A 20784-nucleotide genomic window follows, 5' to 3' on the forward strand; every position below is an offset into this window, starting at 1 on the left:
ACCCGAGATAGCCGCTACGAGGACTGCAGCCTCTGCATATGGTCGTTTAACCCCTACACCGTCAGCACCGCACCCATCATAACAATTTTTACATTAAAAAAAGGAAACAGAACAGTCAAAACAATCTCAATATAACTGACAAGTAAACATATTATATTGAAAGTAATATGACAATACCTTGATTTCCACGTTTAATTATTTATTTCAGCATTTAAAAGGTTTAATCATTTAATGGAACATTTAGTTTCATGATTTAATGTTATATTTACTTATTTAATAATGCATTAAATGAATAAATGGTACTATTTATTTAATGGGACATTTAATGTTATATTTATTTAAAGGCAAATTAATTTATTTCATGATGTTCTTATTTATTTTATGTAGTCCCTTTTGGCCCTTCATACACCTCCCACCCACTTGTGGGTGGATGACTTGTTATAACTGGTGAAACCAGGAATTCTGCTGAAGAAAAGTTGTTGGCTATCAGTTTAAGCAGCAAATAATGGATTAGCGTTACTCATTTTGGTTTAGTACAAATGAAATGCATATCTACAGCAATGTATCAGATGCATCACAACAAAACATTTGTGGTGGAACTGTGGTTCTAAAAGCCTTTTTCAAAGAGATTATCATTTGGGTGCTAAATGTAAATCTTTATAGTTAGTCACTTATTACTTTATATTTGCAAAAAGAGTTTTTGTTTTGGTTTGAAAATATTTTTAACAGCCTTCAGTATGATAACGGTTACTTTACACAATGGTCTGTCTGTAGTTTAGAACTACCTGACTTGACAGCCAGTAGTCACAAATCTGACAGACCTCTTCCACAGATTAGCTGTTTTGGACACAATCTAAATACTGCATTACCATCAAATTAGTTCATCTCCCAGAACATAAACCATACCTTGTCAGCACTACTTTGCTGTGTCTGATTGACCGTAGAACTGTAAATCAAACAGCTGGAAGCACAAAAGCATAAATTTGATCCAAGCTGTTGCAAATCCTGCCACCAGTGAGGCAGAGAAATGGCACCTGTTGCGGCAACTTTTCGAACAATTTCGGTTTTATTGTGTAACCTTCTAGAACACCCTAAAAAAATGCAAACAAACCATAAACAGTGCCTTGCAAAAATGTATATACACATTGAAGATGTTGTAATTTAATATCAATTTAAATGGAGCTGTTCTGCAAAGGCCTCAGAGGTATAGCAGAGAACATTAGTGAACGAACAGCATCACAAAGTGCAAGGAATACAATAGACAAGTCAGGAATAAAGTTGAGATACAGTTTAAAGCAATGTTAGGTTGTATAACAATTTCCCAAGTTTTAATATCCAATAAAAGCACTGTTCAACTGAAAATGCAGAGTACAGAACAACTGCAAATCTAATTCGATGTGACTGTCTACTTATACTGACAGGCCCAGAAAGGACAGCCTTAATCAGAGAAGCAGCCAAAAGGCCATGATAACTCTGGAGAAAGAAACCTATTGAGAAGCCATGAGAAGTCCCTTTTGCTATTTGCATAAAGCATGTAGAAAACATAACAAAATATATCTTTTTGACCGACATGCTAAACAGTGTGTGTGGGGAAAAACCAACTCCCCACATCAACTTGAGCACACCACATTTATGGTCACACATGGTGGTGGCAGCATCATCCTGTGAAGATATTTTCTTTCATCAGGGACAGAGAAACTGGTCAGAGTTAATGCAAATATGGCTGGAACTAAATACAGGGCAATGCTGGAAGAAAACCTGTTAGATGCTGCAAAAGACTTGAGGCTTTAGGCAAAGATTTATCTTCCAGAACAAGAGTGATCCGAAACATACAGCCAGAGCTACAATAGAATTCTTAGACCACAGTATCACATGTCATAATAGCCCAAAGTCCAGACCCACATGCAATTGTGAATCTGTGGCAAAACTTGCTAAATGATGTTCACTTTATCTATCTAAAAGACTTGTACTTGTAACTAAAGTGATTGGTGATTTTACAGAATCATTCAGTGAGGTTGAAAAAAATGAATGCCGCACTTTTCAGATTTGTCTTCATAGAAAAGATCTAATTTAAAAAAGATACATAATTTTACTTCCACTCATAATTATGTGCTGGCCTATCATAAGACCCAGAAAACATATATTAAAGTTTGATGGTATGAATACTTTTGTAAGGCACTGCATTCAAATTGCCATTCTGCACATGAAAATTGCATCTCTGATCATCTCATTGCATTGCTTATGATCAACTAGCTGGGAAATACACTCCCTCTGTGGTAGGGGTTGAGGGTAAATTAGATTTTTAATTGGCTTTGAGAAACTATTATTTATAATAGTGTGATGCAACTTCTAACTAAAACAATGGCTTTCAAAGCATGATTTCATATTAATTTATTACCGTACTGTTTTTCTTGTGCAGAAATTTCAAATAGTGTTGTTCCTTTAGTAACTGAAGTCCTAATATGTAGGAGGGGTGTTTTGTTCGGGTATCTAGAACACTAATAAACCCACCATATTGTCATATAGCTGCCATTTATTAAGAAAAATAATAGATATTGTCTTATTAGTTTTTTAGAGTCAATCTGTGGATATGAAACTGAAAATGTTTTAATCGAAGGACCCATCACCTTTCAAACATGGTGAGAAAAAGGCCCTTTAAGGCTGTGTAATGCATTAACAAATTTCCGGGTAAACCCATTTGGGACTTGTAAAGTTGCTGCTTAGCTCTTCATTAACAGGGCCCCTGACTCTACTATGAATCACTGCCATCAAGCTGTTTTCTGCTTTCAGCCCACAGTAATATAATGCGTGACAGTTGTGCAAGTATTCATGAGCAGAGCTCACTGGGGCCCGGGGTTACCTCTCTGTTAGGTCATTTTTTAGGAGCAGAACAAATCAACATGACCTGATAAGGAGAAAAGCTATTTCATGTTTAGATATGAACTCTTCCTTTGATCAGCATAGCATCTAGTGCAAGTGTGTTCAGAGGACTAGGAAATGTGCAGTTCCCGCTGGACCTGCACACTCACAAGGCAACTTCCTGAGGCTAAACAAATATCTTTTTCTTTCAAAGGTTGTCCCCATCTCAGCCTCACTTCAACATCAAATGTTAGACTTATCCTCCACCCTGAAATTCAAAACATCTGCCTTCAGTTGGGTGCCCTTTACTTCCCACGGGAGCTCAGCTAAAAGCAAAACAAGAACGGTCTCCTGTAATAAAGAATAGTCAGCGAGCCCTCTATGATCACTCTCTGCACTCCTGTCAATCATTGCTCCGTCATGGCCTACATTGAGGACAGACTGAAAGAACATGAGACGGCAGAGAAAAAGGAATACTGAATCTCACATGAGTGTGCAGGTTACAGGAAAAACTGCCCACCCCCAAATGGTTAAATGTCCGTGTTTTGACTTTAATCTTCAGTGGGATGAGAAACTCCTAAAGCCGTTCCAGATATAAACAGCCGCCTTGTATGAAATGGTTAAAGTAAATATTAAAAAAAGTAAATATTCATTTTTTTCTTCATCGATTTTTGGATCTCTCAAAATGATGACAAATCACTTTAGCTTAGAACGCTTCCCCTTTAAATATTTTATTTATACTTTAACTGGTGTGGTGACTATGGAAACTCTGCAGAGGTCTTGAGACAGATTGTCCTTCCAACATTGTACTGATATAATTATGTTTATCAATGCAGCTCAGTTAATATTAAAAGTACTTCTTTTAACAGTTACCTGAACAATTATTGATTTTGACACTTCACTGTTCATAAATCTTTTAAGTAGCTGTGTTGAACACTTCTGCAAATGCACCAATCAGGCATAACATTGTGGCCACTGACAGATGAAGAGAATAACGCTGATTATCTCTTGAACATAGCACCTGTTAATGGGTGGAATGCACAGTCACTAGACATGTTATTGCAAATAGCAACTTAGCAAGTTACATGACAGCAACTAAATGTGCTTAAACTAAATGTGTAGCTGTGGTGAAGGCAACTTGCTAAATTTTAAACTGAGCATCAGTGTAAGGAAAAAATAGGATTTAAGTTACTAAATGTGAAATTACTGCTGGTGCAGACGACACTGCTACTCAATTGGATTTTCAGATGTGTCACAACTGGGTAGCTGTTGCATTTTTGTGGTTTCTGGTTTTATTTGCATGCTTTTGATTTAATACGCAAGTCTCTTCTCTCTTTACGTCACCTTACTGATTATCCATGAATGAAGAACATCTGTTGACCTAAGAATGGGCAATAGCATTTCAAATTATCACTTGTTACAACCACAGCATGTTGAACACCATCTCTGAGCGTACAAAACATTGAACCTCAACACGAACTGCAGCAGTAGAAAACCACACCTAACGCCATTGCTGTCACATTGAAAAACTGTTCAATTTCGGCAACATTCAGATGGTAAGGTTGGAGTTTGGCGCAAAAATGGATCTTACACTGCCTTGTACCAAACGTTCAGGCTGATGGTGGCAGTGTCAAGACTGGGAGTCCTACACAAGTATTGCTAACCATGTCCACCCCTTTAAGACCAGTGTCCCATCTTCTGATGTTAACTTCCTGTAGGATACTGCACAAAGTCACAAAGCTCAGATCATCTCACACTGCTTTCTTAAACATGACAATGTGTTCACTGTATCCCAATGGCCTCCACAGCCACCAGATCTCAATCCAATAGAGCACCTCTTGGATGTGGTGCAACAGGGAATTCATATCATGGATGTGCAGCTGAAAAAATCGGCACCAACTGCATAACGCTATCATACTAGTACGGATCAAAAGTCTCCGAGGAATGCTTCTGACACCTTGTTAAATCGGTGGCAGAAGAATTAAGGCAGTTCTGAAGAGGGTCCAACCTGATACTACAGGTCCTTCTAAAAAAATTAGCATATTGTGATAAAGTTAATTATTTTCTATAATGTAATGATGAAAATTTAACATTCATATATTTTAGATTCATTGCACACTAACTGAAATATTTCAGGTCTTTTATTGTCTTAATACGGATGATTTTGGCATACAGCTCATGAAAACCCAAAATTCCTATCTCACAAAATTAGCATATTTCATCCGACCAATAAAAGAAAAGTGTTTTTAATACAAAAAACGTCAACCTTCAAATAATCATGTACAGTTATGCACTCAATACTTGGTCGGGAATCCTTTTGCAGAAATGACTGCTTCAATGCGGCGTGGCATGGAGGCAATCAACCTGTGGCACTGCTGAGGTCTTATGGAGGCCCAGGATGCTTCAATAGCAGCCTTTAGCTCATCCAGAGTGTTGGGTCTTGAGTCTCTCAACGTTCTCTTCACAATATCCCACAGATTATCTATGGGGTTCAGGTCAGGAGAGTTGGCAGGCCAATTGAGCACAGTGATACCAAGGTCAGTAAACCATTTACCAGTGGTTTTGGCACTGTGAGCAGGTGCCAGGTTGTGCTGAAAAATGAAATCTTCATCTCCATAAAGCTTTTCAGCAGATGGAAGCATGAAGTGCTCCAAAATCTCCTGATAGCTAGCTGCATTGACCCTGCCCTTGATAAAACACAGTGGACCAACACCAGCAGCTGACACGGCACCCCAGACCATCACTGACTGTGGGAACTTGACACTGGACTTCTGGCATTTTGGCATTTCCTTCTCCCCAGTCTTCCTCCAGACTCTGGCACCTTGATTTCTGAATGACATGCAGAATTTGCTTTCATCCGAAAAAAGTACTTTGGACCACTGAGCAACAGTCCAGTGCTGCTTCTCTGTAGCCCAGGTCTGGGGAATGCGGCACCTGTAGCCCATTTTCTGCACACGCCTGTGCACGGTGGCTCTGGATGTTTCTACTCTAGACTCAGTCCACTGCTTCCGCAGGTCCCCCAAGGTCTGGAATCGGCCCTTCTCCACAATCTTCCTCAGGGTCCAGTCACCTCTTCTCGTTGTGCAGCGTTTTCTGCCACACTTTTTCCTTCCCACAAACTTCCCACTGAGGTGCCTTGATACAGCACTCTGGGAACAGCCTATTCGTTCAGAAATTTCTTTCTGTGTCTTAACCTCTTGCTTGAGGGTGTCAATAGTGGCCTTCTGGACAGCAGTCAGGTCGGCAGTCTTACTCATGATTGGGGTTTTGAGTGATGAACCAGGCTGGGAGTTTTAAAGGCCTCAGGAATCTTTTGCAGGTGTTTAGAGTTAACTCGTTGATTCAGATGATTAGGTTCATAGCTCGTTTAGAGACCCTTTCAATGATATGCTAATTTTGTGAGATAGGAATTTTGGGTTTTCATGAGCTGTATGCCAAAATCATCCGTATTAAGACAATAAAAGACCTGAAATATTTCAGTTAGTGTGCAATGAATCTAAAATATATGAATGTTAAATTTTCATCATGACATTATGGAAAATAATGAACTTTATCACAATATGCTAATTTTTTGAGAAGGACCTGTAGCAAGGCAGCACTTATTAAGAGGCTGGTTAGTAATATGTAGCAAGTGAACGTTCTGTCCTTAACATTAATGTGTTGTAACCCATGACAGGATCATCAATCCAGCAGATAAAACACTGGAGCTCACGCTGTTGACGTTTAAACTAGTTCTGATGGCAAGGTGCCAGAAGACAGTGTATAGTCACAATTTGTTGCTGCATTGCTAAAGAGTTGGGATGAAAACTGTATTTACAGATGGATGTTGCCGCTTTCAGTAGGATGAGTGCTGTTACATAGAAATGATTGTGGAATGGTTTGAGGCTAGCAGGTCTGAGGTGCAGACCCAGCCTCCAAATTTTCCTGATCTAAATCCATTTGACTCTAGCATGTGCTAGACAAGTATGACCAACATCTAACATGGAGGACTTAAACGATCTGCTAGATCCTGGTAACACATAGAACAGCAGACCACAAGTCCATTCCTTAATGACACAGGGTTGTTTTGGCTTGAAAAAGTGGAACACTACATTGTTGAAAAAAAGATCTTGATGATATTCGCTGTATAATCCATGACTGCTGCTTTTGTTTTTTTAACCAAAAAGCTCAAAACAAAATGTTAGTCTTTAAAGAAAACCATCACCAAATTACTTCTTGACTGCAGCAAACAAGGACATAAAGGTAAGGGTAGTTCTACCTTCATACAGACAGTAAGCAGAGCATATAATTCCACATCACACCTCTAATGTCGAAAACGTATGAAAAGTCCACACCGGCTTACAAAACATCATTCTCCTCTTCCAAGGAATAATGTACAACTTCTCTTCAATAGCCAGTGTGTCAGCCTCAAGTCCAGTGCAGTAATTTTCACTTGAACAGGGGGAAAAAGGGCCCAAGAGGACTGCATGGTTCTGTTTGGTAACAGCTCAGACAGGCAATTAAAACAGAGTTCAAATGAAAAATGACAACTGGGTGGTCTGGAAAAAGAACACTGCCTATCTGACATTGCTTTTATAAATTCTGTTTCAGCTCACTATTAAGATGAATAATATATCCATGTCTTGTACCTCAAAGCTGAGTTCCTTTCATTCAACCTGAATGTTCTTAATGTACCCTTCATTGGTAGAGCTACACCCTGAAGTTTAAATTCATGGTGTTTAAAGAGAGCTCATACTCTAGGAGAAAATACCTGATTTCACAATTGCACCAAAAGCAGTTGAAAACACCAACTGCTTAAAAATCCAAGCTTAATGTACTCTACTCTCCATTGAGGGCAGGTGTGAATCATCTGTAATCCAGAGAGAGCTTTATGTGGGAGGAAAACGTTAACTGCAGCAAAACCTGAATTGGTGATTGACAAATTTGACAGAAAACTGCAGGTATTGCAAGGGAATATGTCAATGGGAAATCGGTTTTAAACGGGATTAAATCACACTTCTAATGTTTGCCTTAGTAGTCCCTTGACATGAGTCCAGACAGCAGTGGGAAAACAATGATGTACACTTGCCACCTAGTGGTTAAAAGCAGAATACAACAGAGACTAGATGTCTGAAGGAGTTTATTACAATTTCCAGAGTTCATCTCATTGGTTATAGATCTAGAAACTAGCCAAAAACATGTCATTAAAGTGTTATAAAAATGGGCCTTAGGAGAGACATGCACATTTTACAAAGAAAATCTAATTATCCCAGGAACCTCGCAACTGTGTCATCACATCAGAACCGAAAAAAAAAAAAAAAGTGTTTCGGTTACAAAAATAATCTGTCGCCTTTTATTGGTTTCTTCAGGTTTTCTTAGTAACGACACAGTGCATGTGTTCTTGCAGGTAAGAAGTGGAATTAGAGCTGGCTGATAGGGAGAAAAGATTTTTTTTTCAATGTATTAATTGAATTTAATAAATATCACGATACAGTTTCAAATATAGAATATGTTTCAATACAAACTGAAAGAATTAAAACTTAATAACAGAGATTTCATTTTATAAAACTTGCCATAAACACTGTTCTGTTAAGCATTGTGGGACATTATGGATTACATGTGAAGAAGTAAAAATGATTCCTTCTCTAGTAGCAATATATTGTTGTACAAACCCATTTGCTCTTCTGTTCAAGAAAAATCCAGTTTATTCATCGAAATTTCTTCTCCATCTTGTAAAAATGGTGGACCTACATACTGTCTTATTGAATTTTAAAACATGTCTATCATTGATTTTGTCATTTTTTGTTCCTCACTAAAATATTTAAATTGTTTTATCACCCTGCAACATTATTTTTGCTTGCAGCATTTCTTGTGAAGTGCATTCATCACAATCCCAATATACTCCCAACCAAAAGCATTCCTGCATTATGAAACCTGTCTGGCTGACAAAAGCAAAATGCAAACGTTTAAATGCAGTGGTCGCTGATGCAAGACAATCCCCTGAACCTGCAATCCCCTCTGACAAACTGTCACCGCCACAAAAACACCAAGAGAAGAACAGCGAGATGCGACTGGTGGGGCTCAAAGGATTACAATGTCACATTAACAAAAGCTGTTGCCAACATGGTATTTAGCAAATGTATTACTGTTTATTACCTTCAGAAAATGTCTTGTTATAGAAGCGACAGATTTGACACAGGACACAAACAAAAAAACTAAACAAAAAATGCAGCAAAGCTGAAAAGTATTGAGCTTGAATCTTCCTGAAGTCGTTCATGTTGACCAGAACCTCAGATACGTTGCTCTGAATCACGACTTCAACATCTGCCAGGGAACAGAAGTGGAGGAATAAACACAGTGAAAAACAAAACGAAAAAAAAAACAGCTGCACTTGTCTGTCCACCAACTATTTGTAAAGGAAATATTTTAAGCTGGTTTGGAAGTGATCGCTATCTCACCTGTGCAGCATGGTGGTCCAGTCACCTGGGCTATATGAACTGCTCACAGATGGCAGGATTTAAAAGGAAGGCTGGAAGCCTGCAGGAAACAGGAGGACTCTAAACAGAGAGAAAAGAGAAAATAATGAATTTTGCAAAAAAAAATAAATAAATAAAGTTAACTTCTAATAGGACTTAGAGTTACAACAATAAAAAGCATTATTTGTCAGAATCCGGTAAGATGGGAGATCAAATATAACTTCACTGACATGACACTGTCGATCATTTAAATTAGATGATTTAGTTTTACCATTCAAAGCCCATTAGATTAATTCAGTCCAGTAGTAGTAATCAGGTTGCCAATTATGGTTAAGGCAAAAGACAAAACATTTGCAATTTACAATAGAACCTTAATTATAAAAGGCTCAGAACACAATTTATGTAACAAAAATTCTGTACCGTCAGAATGCAAAGCCATTACGAGGACATACTGAACATTTAGTTAAAAGCCCAAATCTTTCATACCCAGGGCAGATTTAGATTTAAAACCTTCCACCAAGACATTTGTTATTGGCTGGCGGGACTGGCATCTTTCAAAAGATAAAACAACGTAAAATAAATATCAGCTTTAACTCCCTACACAGATTCTCTATTGCAATCAAGTCATTAGTGCGTTACTTTCCAAATAGAAGAAACATATTGGTAAAATTAAAATATTATTTTAAAGAAATCTGCTTGAGGTATGAATATATTTAGGCTTTATTGACTTCCCAGAATTCAATAGCAGGGGAAGGCCCAATGAACTCTGAACTTAACATACAGCAGTATTTCCCTTGTTATATTGAATTATATCAAGAACTCAGTGAGCGCTACATGTAACAACACTCCAACACAAAGTCAACCAAAGCCATGTCTGCCCTTGAAAAGCTACAAACCATGAAAGACATTCAATAACATGATTCCCTACCATTGGTTTTTTTTGTTATCGTCTCTTTTTGCAAATGTTGCACTGTCCTGTAATATTTCTTGATCAAAATAAAGATAGAAAAAAACAACATGCAACAAGAGTGCTTTCTACTTTTTAAATGCTACCATGCTAAGTGCTGCTATACTAGTTTAATGCACCCATTTAAATGGCAGAACTTTTTTTAAAAAGGAGAAAAAGTTCAAAGCTGAGATTTTTCAATATAATGGACTACTTTAAAAATAATTCTCTAATATTTAGGAATTACTTAAATATTGGAGAAGTATCTTCATGCTTACCAGCAATGGACTTCTTTAACCCAATCTATGAACACTTGTGAGCAGGATGCATTCTGGACTAAAAACATCCTGTTCCCAGTGTTACCTTCAATCTTGTGTCTGGGAAAAAAAAACAACAACAATGAATCAAATACAAAGAAATTAAATTTAATTTAACACCAGAACATAACAGGTTATTTTCTATTTTTCTCTGACAGAGCGGTGACTCAGATGGCCCCTGTGCACAATGGGTGTCAACACACAGAGTCAGGACAGGCCTGCTGTGCAACTGCAAACAGCAACCTGGCTAATAGTGCAACTCATCACTGTCACCTCTACAAAAGCTCTTCAAGACACAGAGACACTTGTGAATTTAGCACATTTTAGTTAAACCAAAAACAGCAACAACAACAAAAAAAAGTCTAATACAACCAACTTCACTAATTTTAAACTAAAGAGTGGTTTTCAGATGCAACTTTTCAAACAGTGATACACCCTGCAGAAGAATTTAAGGCTGCACATTTCTAAGAAATGTTTTCCTCAAGAAGTTCAAGAAAATGTCCTAGAACGTCAGTCACAAGGCTCATTTACAATTAACACAGTTGTTTCTGAGCCACAAAAAGGTAGTGATTTCATACTCAGAAAACAGTTAAAACCGCTCATTGGCTGAGCACGTGTAATGTCTGATGCGTCTTAACAGACTTGTTTAACCAACATTTGTATATGGTTAAAAATGAGTTGACATTGGTAAAAGCAATTGGCAAAAAAAAAAAAAAAACAGAAACCAGAGCAGCAAATTACAGAAAATCCATGCATTTTAAAATGTTTAAAGCTGATATAATTCACAGGGATTTTTTTTCAATTTAAAGACAATGCCCTAAAGCAGTCTAGCTAAATTTTTCCATTCATAAAGGGAACGGCACATCTAGGTTAAAAAAAACAAAGGGACTCGAGGTATTTTGACTTGCTTCAGTCTTGAGGATGTTACACACTTCACCCTTCTGATTTACCTCTCTGGTAAAAAGAGAATATTTAACTCCTACAGACCCTTTGGAGATGAAGACATTCCAGTTCACGCCTTTGAATCTTCACAGATTTTTCTTTCGCTTCCAGGCTCTAGACTTTATAACACAAGAAGAAATCAGGCTGAATAGATTGTTCCAGGAAAGTTTAAAAACAACCAGTTTAGTTCAGTATATTGAAAGAACTTCAAATGGTATGTCACAACAATGCTTTTGTTTTCCTCTTTACATTCATTCTAACTAGCGCTTCAAATCAATCAATTAAAGTGCTTTCCAGCACAATAAGGAAATGAACTGTGCAAATTCTTGAAACATGTGAAGATACTTGACAATTAAAAGACGCAGGAGATGCTTCTGAGGTGAAAAAAATCCCTTGCCTTAAACCTCTGGGGGAGCATGCAGCAGCACTTTGAAGCCTCAGTCTCTGACCAGAACGGCTTACCATAAAACACTACACAAATGAATGGACAAGTGGCTTTCTGTAATGGACGCTTAAGGCCCACAGAGAGCACTGATCTGAACTATAATAAAGCAGGCTGGGATTTCATGAAGAGACAGAAGCAATAGATACTAACAATGTAGCACAGAGCAACCTTTCTTTGATAACGTTTTTAAAGACATTCTGCAAATGATCAAACAATCGTAAATAAATTATGACAAAATTTACCCAGGTTAACACGACTAATCAATGTGACATGCTCTCAAATATTTGTAAAGCTAATAGTTAGCTATGTTTTTGGGGGGATGGAGGTGTAGTCAGATGGCCCCAGCGCACATTTTCTCTCCTCAGATCGGATCGGATTGGGCTGATGATGCCACTGCAGCAGACAACCCAACTGTTAAGTGCAACTCATCACTCTCACACCCACCATCCAGTTGATCTGAGCTTGTACTGGGTATATTTTTAGTCTTTTTTATTTTGTACCTTGCACTCCAAGTTGAAACCGAAGGGGTGCATAATCCATTCAGCGAAATCCACCATGGCTGCTAGTAAACGCATTTTTCTACTCCTTTGAGAGAAGTTCCTTGTAGTTACTGAGGTCTGTGGACACAAAGGGAGCGAAAACAAAGCATTTTGGCAAATTATGAGGAACAAAGCCAATACATCTTTAATAATTTATGCCACATGCCAGACGTTGAACGAGGAAATAAACTGACGTATGAGCTCTGCAATAAATGCTACAATATTCCTAATCGTTATAAAATCCAGAGGAATAAAAAAAAAAAAAAATGAGCTAGCCAAATTAGCTTAAGTGCTAGCAATCTAATGAAGGTAGAATCAAGCATTCACCTAAACAGTTGTTAAAAACCTACGTAAGTTAAAACTTAAGATATCCACTTTATCTTGTACTAACGAGTCTGTTGGCCTCATACAGTAAATATTAAGTCAAAACAACCATAAACTTTACCTGCTTTTCGAGTAACAGATTTTTTCATTTCAAAACACGTGGCTGGTTGATTTACCAGCGCGAGTCTTCTTCTTTCCCTTAAGGACCGTTGTCAAACAGCTTTGAGGTGTATTACCGCCACCTTGTGTTTACAACTGTGGCTTAAAGGGGATTTTAACCGCTTTCCAAAACATCTACGCGGAACTTTAACACAAAATCGCCTAAATTCTCCAGCAGCAAGCCGTATTTTGGGTCAAACGTTTGAATATGGAGGCCGTTAATTGGACGTTTTGAAAAGCCATTGCGAAATTTCAAACGCTGCTTCGCGGGTTTCTTCTTCTTCTTTTTTTGGGGGGGTGGTAAATTCAGACAGTGTGCATTACCGCCACTTACTGGTGTGGAACAAAATGTTTATTTGTGAATGTACTCTTGATAATCATACCCTACTAATAGAACTTAATAAGAATTTTGATCATTTTACTTCCTGATTTTTTTTTTTTTTTTTTTTTGCAGTATATTTATCACGTTAAATGTTACTTTATTTTTTCTAAATTCTTCTTCTATACATCTCTCTCTCCCATGTCTCTGACATACTAAAATTACATGTTGGCTCACTGTCACCACAACGTTGACATCATGTTGACGTATTCTGAATAGTGTTTTGTTGAGACCAGGTTGTCCAAATCTTTCTCTTTTCTCTTGTTTCTCCTTCTCCAACCTTCCTTTGAATCTTATGATTGCTTCTTTCTGCCACTTGTCCTTCAGGTTTTGTTGAATTATGCTTCTTGCTTCTGATTTGCTCAAGGTTACTGTAAAGTTGCATGGCAGTCTTGCTCACAAGAATTCTTATAACAGGAAACATTTTTTTGATCACTTGGGTATTACAGCTAACTAGTAACAGCAAGATACTTTACAGCAAGGTGATTTTAGGACTGATTATCTTGCAAGGTGTAACATTTGAGCTTCATCATATTTTCCCTTATTCAGTATCCAAATATTATACTGGTTAAAACCTTATGTAAGACACCAAATCTGTTTTTGTCTTTTTAAACTTTCTTAAACCAAATATAATCTTATAAACACTGCTTTTCTTCTTTTGGTATGTGTTCAAACTTTTCACACCACTGGCCAACATTGCTAACTTAAAAGCACACAGGGGGCATAACTTTTTCCTTTTTCTCAAATTAAAAATAAAGTAATTGTGAATTATTTTATTTTTCTTTGCTCAACAATAAATAAAATATGCAATATTGCAAGAAAAAAAAAAGTAGAAAAAAGCAACTTATTTTAAGTCCAAAAAGGGTCTCAAACATTTGCCTTAAAATAAAAGAAAGGTATACAGTTTCCTAACTTTTTTGGTCAAATGTTTTTTCTATTTTGTTGGTGTACAAAATTTATTTATTCTATTTCCAGCAATAAAGCGAGGACGTTCTTCAAAAGCCTTTCCCGTTTTTAGCCAGGTTTAATTAATGGGTGTGCTCAAGTCTGCTTTTGAGTAAAACGTTCCTGAATGTTTTTGGCCCTACTTACTGTGTTATTAAAATATAAGCAAAGAAACATGGAAAATGAAAAGTTATTTGTGCTGTACACAACACTGTTCATTTGAGAAGATATACATTTCAGTGAAAATCTCATCCTAATAAATTACAAACATTGCATCTGCATCAGCTCCTTTTTGCTGGAGGGCCACATTTGTGCCATTTTTGAAATATGGTGGTCGATGACCACACAGAATTATTCCCCTGGCCGCACTTTGGAAACCTCTGATATCGAGTCTACATTTTTATTGTAACTTATATATTTTCCCTTTTTGCCCATTTTACCATCAGGGCCCAGAAACACCACAAATTGTCTACTCTTGAACTATACTTCATATTATTTTATACCAGGGGTATAATATAAAATGAACTATTACAATGCAAAGTGCAGTTTTTGGATTTGTTTCCACAAGATACACATTTTTTAGAACAGAAAAGCTATTTGACCAATTAAAAAGACACATTTTTCAGTTGCATGCATATTGGATATCAAAAGTGTAAAACATCCCTGTCATAATGGCAGGATTTTTTGTAATAAAAAATGACACTGTTATAAATACGTTTAAACATTCTTGTACCTTTTAGTACAACAATTTCTCAGGGGAGGGGAGATTATGAAAAAACCCCAGCCTCTTCAGGTAACCCTACACATATTTTTTCACACTTACTTTTAAACTCTTGCTAAACCATTCTAAAACTTTAATTCTCTGCTGGTCAAGTTCTGCTTTTGCTGAGTTTGACATATGGTTGTATTCACACCGAGGCTGAGAAATACAAGTACAGCAAAACCCAAAACTGAATATTAGGACAGGTTCAGTTCAATATCTTTTGGTGCTAATTTCACATAGTAAAACTCATACAGCTTCATTCCCCACAGAGTAAATATTTCAAGCCTTTATATTTTGTAATATTGATGATTATGGTCTATAAAAAAATTAAATCCCAAAATGCAGTGTCTCAGAAAATTAGAATATTGGGAAAAGCTATAGCATACTCAAAGGAAATTGAGTGGAAGGAAAACGTGTGGAAAGAAAAGCTGCATTGGCACCAGGCATAACTGCAGCCTTGAGAGGATTGTCAAGCAAAATCCATTCAAGAATTTGAGAGAGCTTTACAAGGAGTGGACTGAGGCTGGAGTCAGAGCCACTACACACAGATGAATCCTACACATGGGCTCCAAATGTCACATTCCTTGTGTCAAGCCATTCCTGAGCCAGAGACATCAGAAGCGTCTTACTTGGACTAAGAAGAAGAAAGAACTGGACTGTTGGCTCAGTGATTTGGGATGCCAGGTCGTCTTATGGTGTCGGTCCATTTTGTTTTTGGTCCCCAAGCTTTATTGAGATGCTTTCCTTTCATTTTACAGCAGGACTTGGCACCAGCCCACACTGCCAAAGGTACCCAAATCTGGTTCAATGACCATGGCGTTACCCATGACTGGAAATGACTGGAAAATAGAGACCTTGTACTGCTAAGTTTCCTTCTGTTTAGGGAATTGTCTGACAATTAGACAAAAGATTCCTCCAAGTAGTAATTTCTATTGTATTTATACATAATAATCACTGCTCATACCTTATAATATTATTACCATATTATATTATTTTTAGTCATAGATTTTTAAGAGCCACTCTGGAGGGTCTAAAGAACTGCATTGCTAACACCTTTGTTATAAACGTCAGTTAATTGTAAGCTTGCTATGCTTAGTTTGCAATGCAGCCTTTTTCCTTTGCCTGTCAAAGAGGGTAGCTCTTTTAAAGTATTTCCCCTGTTGAAAATTATCTTTTATCTAAAGGATTCAAGTAGAGCAAATCATGTGGATTGCTTATGTTTAGAGGGACATTTCATTTTCAAATGAATAATTTAACTTAGAGATCAAAACATGAATTTGTAGCATAATTTCTTGTTGTTAATAAAACACAAAGAGATGAGCTCCATTTTGACTTCTACGTTATAGCTGATCCTCTTCTCCCTTTATTTCTGAATTATTAAACCTAATGTGAACTATATATAGTAGCAAAAACTGCAAAGATGAGTAAGTCAAAGGTTTCAATGAAATGCAAATGCCATTTTATATTAAAAGATAGCAAAGGAATAATTCACTATATCACACAACACAGCTTGTCAGTACTGCCAGGGAAATACATATACAGTCTTTTCATATTTACACATAAGTGACAACCAAAAAGAAAAAATGTTTTTTATAAATACCTCTTTTTGTTAACTTTACAACTGTATGTGACCAGTATTTCATAAGATAAAAGAGCACTATTAAATAACTGGCACATTCCCTATCATTTACAAAGCTTAAAAACACAGTGGTTAAAATAATCCAGCAAAAACAAAACACTTTTTTTTATCTCCAGTGAGTAAAATTAATACAAGTCTAAAAACGGTCATGAAATCCCTTTGTACAAAAGACTAAAAATCCATTAACACAATATAAACAGAAACATTTGGTTAAATCCATATGGTAAAATCTGTACAGTTTTTAGCATTTCCTGCAGCAGAGTTGGACAGACTGTGAGCTGGGATAAATTACTGTAATACTGGGCTGTCACGATGCACCGAAGGCCTACTGTCAACTAAACCTCAGAGACTGTAGTTATGTAGCTGCCAAGACCCTCTTCCATTGGCCTCAGTGCTTAGTCTAGCAGCAAATCAGCAAGTTGCTGAGCTTGTAGCAGATACTTCAAAATACACGGCTCTATTGCATCAAAAAGATATATTTGTCTGTATAGCGATATATTATTTTGTACTGCATTTAAACAGCAAGAACTGTAGTAAATAATGTAAAAGCAATACCCAGAATACGTTGCAGAGTATGATGTCAGAGACATTTCTACAGGAGAATCCTCACTGTCTGAGGTGAGGCTTGCCAGCTGTACTGTTTGTTGACCACTGCTTTAACAATGCAGATTGTTAAAATCAAGTTGCAAAGTGAAAAATGTTCTCATTTAACTAAACAGCATTTGACTAAGTAAATACCTTTGTGCCAGATTTGTGATCCGGTTGCCTCTAAACAGTATGCCACAAAAGCAGAAAGCCAAATTGAACTGTAATCATGTTGCTAACACGAGGTTTATTATGATTATCTCCAAACCAAAACTGAAAGGTTATCACAGACATGAGTACCATGTAAAAGCCAATGCATTATACATTTAAAAGGGGAAATTAAATAAACAGAAGTCTGAGGAGTTCGTTTTACCCTGCTATACAGTGAAGTACTGAGTTAGTTAGCATTAAGGAGCTTTACATTCTAAAAGTAAGTGCTACTATAGGTAATATTTAACTTTTTTAGGGGAAGATTATGAAAGATATGCTAAATTTAAATGACCAAGTTGCGTTGAAATGTTTCCATCAATCTGCAAGGCTAAACAGCTAAGTAAGAAAAATGTCATTAACATTTTATAATTAATATGATATTAAATATACAACTGAAGGAGAAAGATTAAAGTGTTTCACACTTGGGATTTGCACCCTCAAAGCTTGTTTGCTATGTTCAAAGATATACATGCTCTGAAATATCAACTAAAAAAGACTTTTTCAGCTATGTTTGCAGACAATACACAGACCTTCTAAGAGTAGCTCCTATTTTTCCTGTTTGGAGGCTGTATCAGAATCAGAAGAAAAATTCAGAAGAGAGGTTTACAACCTGCAAGTGAAGAAGCAAAAAAATGTCCCGGGATTATTATGAATCTCAAATGCAAGAGAAGGCGGAGAGGGAAACATGGAGACCGTGTGAAGTCTCGCCCTTTGGCACTGTCATAAAACAAAACTGAGTCCTGCTGCACAACTGCTCACACGACACTCATCAAAAACCCACTCAAGTAAAAAAAGAAAAAGTTTATAAATAGAGTTCATATAGACATGACTGGCATGTGAGCGAGCACTGTTGTTGAATCATCCATGTAATATATGTTGGTTTAGCTTTGTCCCAAAAATAGACTTGAGGTACAGAGATGCATTCGTCTTTTTGAGTCTCCGTCCTTTAAAACGGCTCCAGATAGTCTCAGCGTCTCTGTTTACATTCTCCCTGGAGTCCTTTACTTTCTTAAACCAGCATGCTCCTTTAGTTTATCACTTTGCCTGGAGGAAGCGACACTTGGAGTACTGCTGTTCTGTGTGTATGTGTTTAAGCAGGACGGAGCTCCAGTTTCAAAGACAGGAGATGTTTTTTGTGTCTAACCAGATTCATATGAACTATTACTTTACATAAGTTTCAGTTAATCTTTGAATTTGTACCAGCTCTGAACACGGGTGTCTGCATGTGTGTGTGTGTATTATGTGATGAATGGTTGAGATGAAGGGCAGATGGAATCTCTCTCACACTTCGCTCTCGGTCGAGGGTTTGCGTATGGTAGCCCAGCCGGTGTCGGGCAGGTTGTGCTGGGTGTGGCGTTGTGGGGTGATGGCCGATGGGGTCAGCGTGGTTATGGAGGAGCATTCGGACGCCTCCTCCTGCAGGAGCTGCTCCCTCTCGCCGTCGTCGAGCGAAGCGCTGCTGGCCTGCAGGGACACGGTGTCGGTGCGCATGCAGGTGTGCAGGCCGCCTCGAGATGGCTTGATTTGCTTGAGGTCATCCCAGTAAAGCTCGTCGTTGGACAGGAGACACACCCCCTCCACTATGCGGATCTTCTCCTTCATGTAGCCTCCATCAACTCCACCCTGGATAAGAAGAAATTGTTGATTAATGTGGTTGGCAAAGTGTCTTCAAAAAGTACTCATACCCTTACACTTTTACATTTTGTTACAAAATATTTATTCAGGATTTTATGTGATAGACCAACACAAATTAGTGCATAATTGTGAAGTAGAAGGAAAATGCTACATGGTTTTCAACTGTTTTGACAAATACAAATCTGGAATCTACTGGCTTTGTAGAACTAGAGTTTCTTCTTTGCTAAATAGCTTTAAGCTCAGTCAGACTGAATTCAATTCAATTCAATTCAAATTCAAAGATACTTTATTGATCCCCGAGGGGAAATTAGAATTCCAGTACAACCCATCCAAACACACATCATGACTTTTTTTTTTTTTTTTTTTTTCAATTGGATCGATGTCTGGAATATTCTAGCACATGACTCTGCTTAAACTTAAGCCATTCTATTGTAGTTCTGGCTTTATGTTTAAGGTTACTGTTCTGCTCCAATATGTTTTCATCCAAGTTGTATTCAGCTCTGAGCAGGGTAGCCGTCTCTGCTAAAGAAAATCATGATGCTGCCACTACCATGTTTCATAGTTGGCATGGCATGTTCAGGATGATGTAGGCCAGAAAAATAAAATTTTGTATCATCTGACATAAGCATTTTCTTCAACATGTTTGCTGCACTGAATAGTTCTCTGTATGATGTTTAAAGTTTGAGATCTATTTTTGTAACCTAAATCCCCACCCTGTACTCACTGGTCTTTATCACGTGGTTAGTTCTCTATTGTTCTTTAACTCCATTTACTAAACAGGTGAGTATTGGATGCAATTACCTGCACTGGATCTTATTTGGGGATATCACAATAAAGGGATGGGGCAGACCAAATTTTCCAGTTTATAATTAGTTAAAAACCTGGGAAACCTGTCTCTTAAATTGGTCTTCATTGTCTTTAACTTTGTATTCATCAGCCAAAAACAGAAAATGCTGTGTGTTGGAAAGGTTTTTTAGTTTCTCTGTAATTTACACCTGTTAACAGTTAATTCTAGTTGAAATAAAAATATGCAACATTACGAAACATTTCATCTTCAGTATGTTAAAAGCAGGCATCACTAGATCGATTAATTAAAAACCAGGCAGTTTATCACTCCAAAACAAAGTATCAGTCACAACTAAGGGCTTAAGGTGGATAATTTTCAGTAATGATGTGCTTGCCTTCTGTTAGTTTTTACCTTTTAAAGTTAGGTGCTACATGTTTAGTCTGTGGTGTGTGGAATTGCATCATCTAAACTTAAACACAGGAAGATTTTAAGAAAAGATTGTTTTGCGTGCCTCAATGCTATCTGAGCTTTTTGAGCATTTTTATCTATCCAATCTTAAAAAACAGAGGTGTTAGCAATTTTTGGACAGCAGATTTCATGCAGTAACAAACTAAAGAAATAACATCTGACACCACTGGGACACCAGTCTTTCATGCCGTGCAGCTACCTCTCCTTGGAACAAGTGGGTCAAAAGATAAAGGGAGAGAGAGAATTGTAGGGATGAGAGAGCTGTAGCGGTGAAGAAAAAAATGGGGAGAAGGTGAGCGCTGGTGTCTGTGGGCCGTGAAAGTCACAACCTGCAATATTCAGAACAGGGAATCTGAACAGAGATAAAAGTTAAAGCTATCTCTGATA

At 37.4% G+C, this 20784-nt stretch overlaps 1 protein-coding gene, 1 long non-coding RNA gene and 2 other non-coding genes across 4 annotated transcripts in view; all 4 read right to left on the bottom strand.

The window, feature by feature from the left end:
* Window positions 1–7961: 7961 nt before the first annotated feature.
* On the bottom strand, window positions 7962–13977 carry LOC124866485. Its single transcript, XR_007037837.1, has 6 exons — window positions 12949–13977; window positions 12465–12581; window positions 11565–11638; window positions 10539–10637; window positions 9297–9395; window positions 7962–9162 (listed from the first exon to the last, which is right to left on the bottom strand). It is a non-coding gene; the product is annotated as an uncharacterized LOC124866485 (long non-coding RNA).
* Window positions 10739–10851, bottom strand: LOC124867660. The gene has a single exon (XR_007038123.1). It is a non-coding gene; the product is annotated as a small nucleolar RNA SNORD67 (small nucleolar RNA).
* LOC124867659 lies at window positions 12289–12403 on the bottom strand. Its single transcript, XR_007038122.1, has one exon. It is a non-coding gene; the product is annotated as a small nucleolar RNA SNORD67 (small nucleolar RNA).
* A 2532-nt stretch (window positions 13978–16509) lies between the features above and the next one.
* The window catches only part of lrp4 (low density lipoprotein receptor-related protein 4), a 140336-nt gene continuing 136061 nt past the window's right edge, over window positions 16510–20784 (bottom strand). Inside the window, exon 38 of the mRNA XM_047362906.1 lies at window positions 16510–19130. Coding sequence (XP_047218862.1) covers window positions 18789–19130 — 342 coding nt within the window. The 3' untranslated portion in view covers window positions 16510–18788. The remainder of the gene's footprint in view (window positions 19131–20784) is intronic.

The sequence above is a fragment of the Girardinichthys multiradiatus genome, chromosome 4 (assembly GCF_021462225.1).
Source record: "Girardinichthys multiradiatus isolate DD_20200921_A chromosome 4, DD_fGirMul_XY1, whole genome shotgun sequence".
Taxonomy (NCBI): Eukaryota; Metazoa; Chordata; class Actinopteri; order Cyprinodontiformes; family Goodeidae; genus Girardinichthys; species Girardinichthys multiradiatus.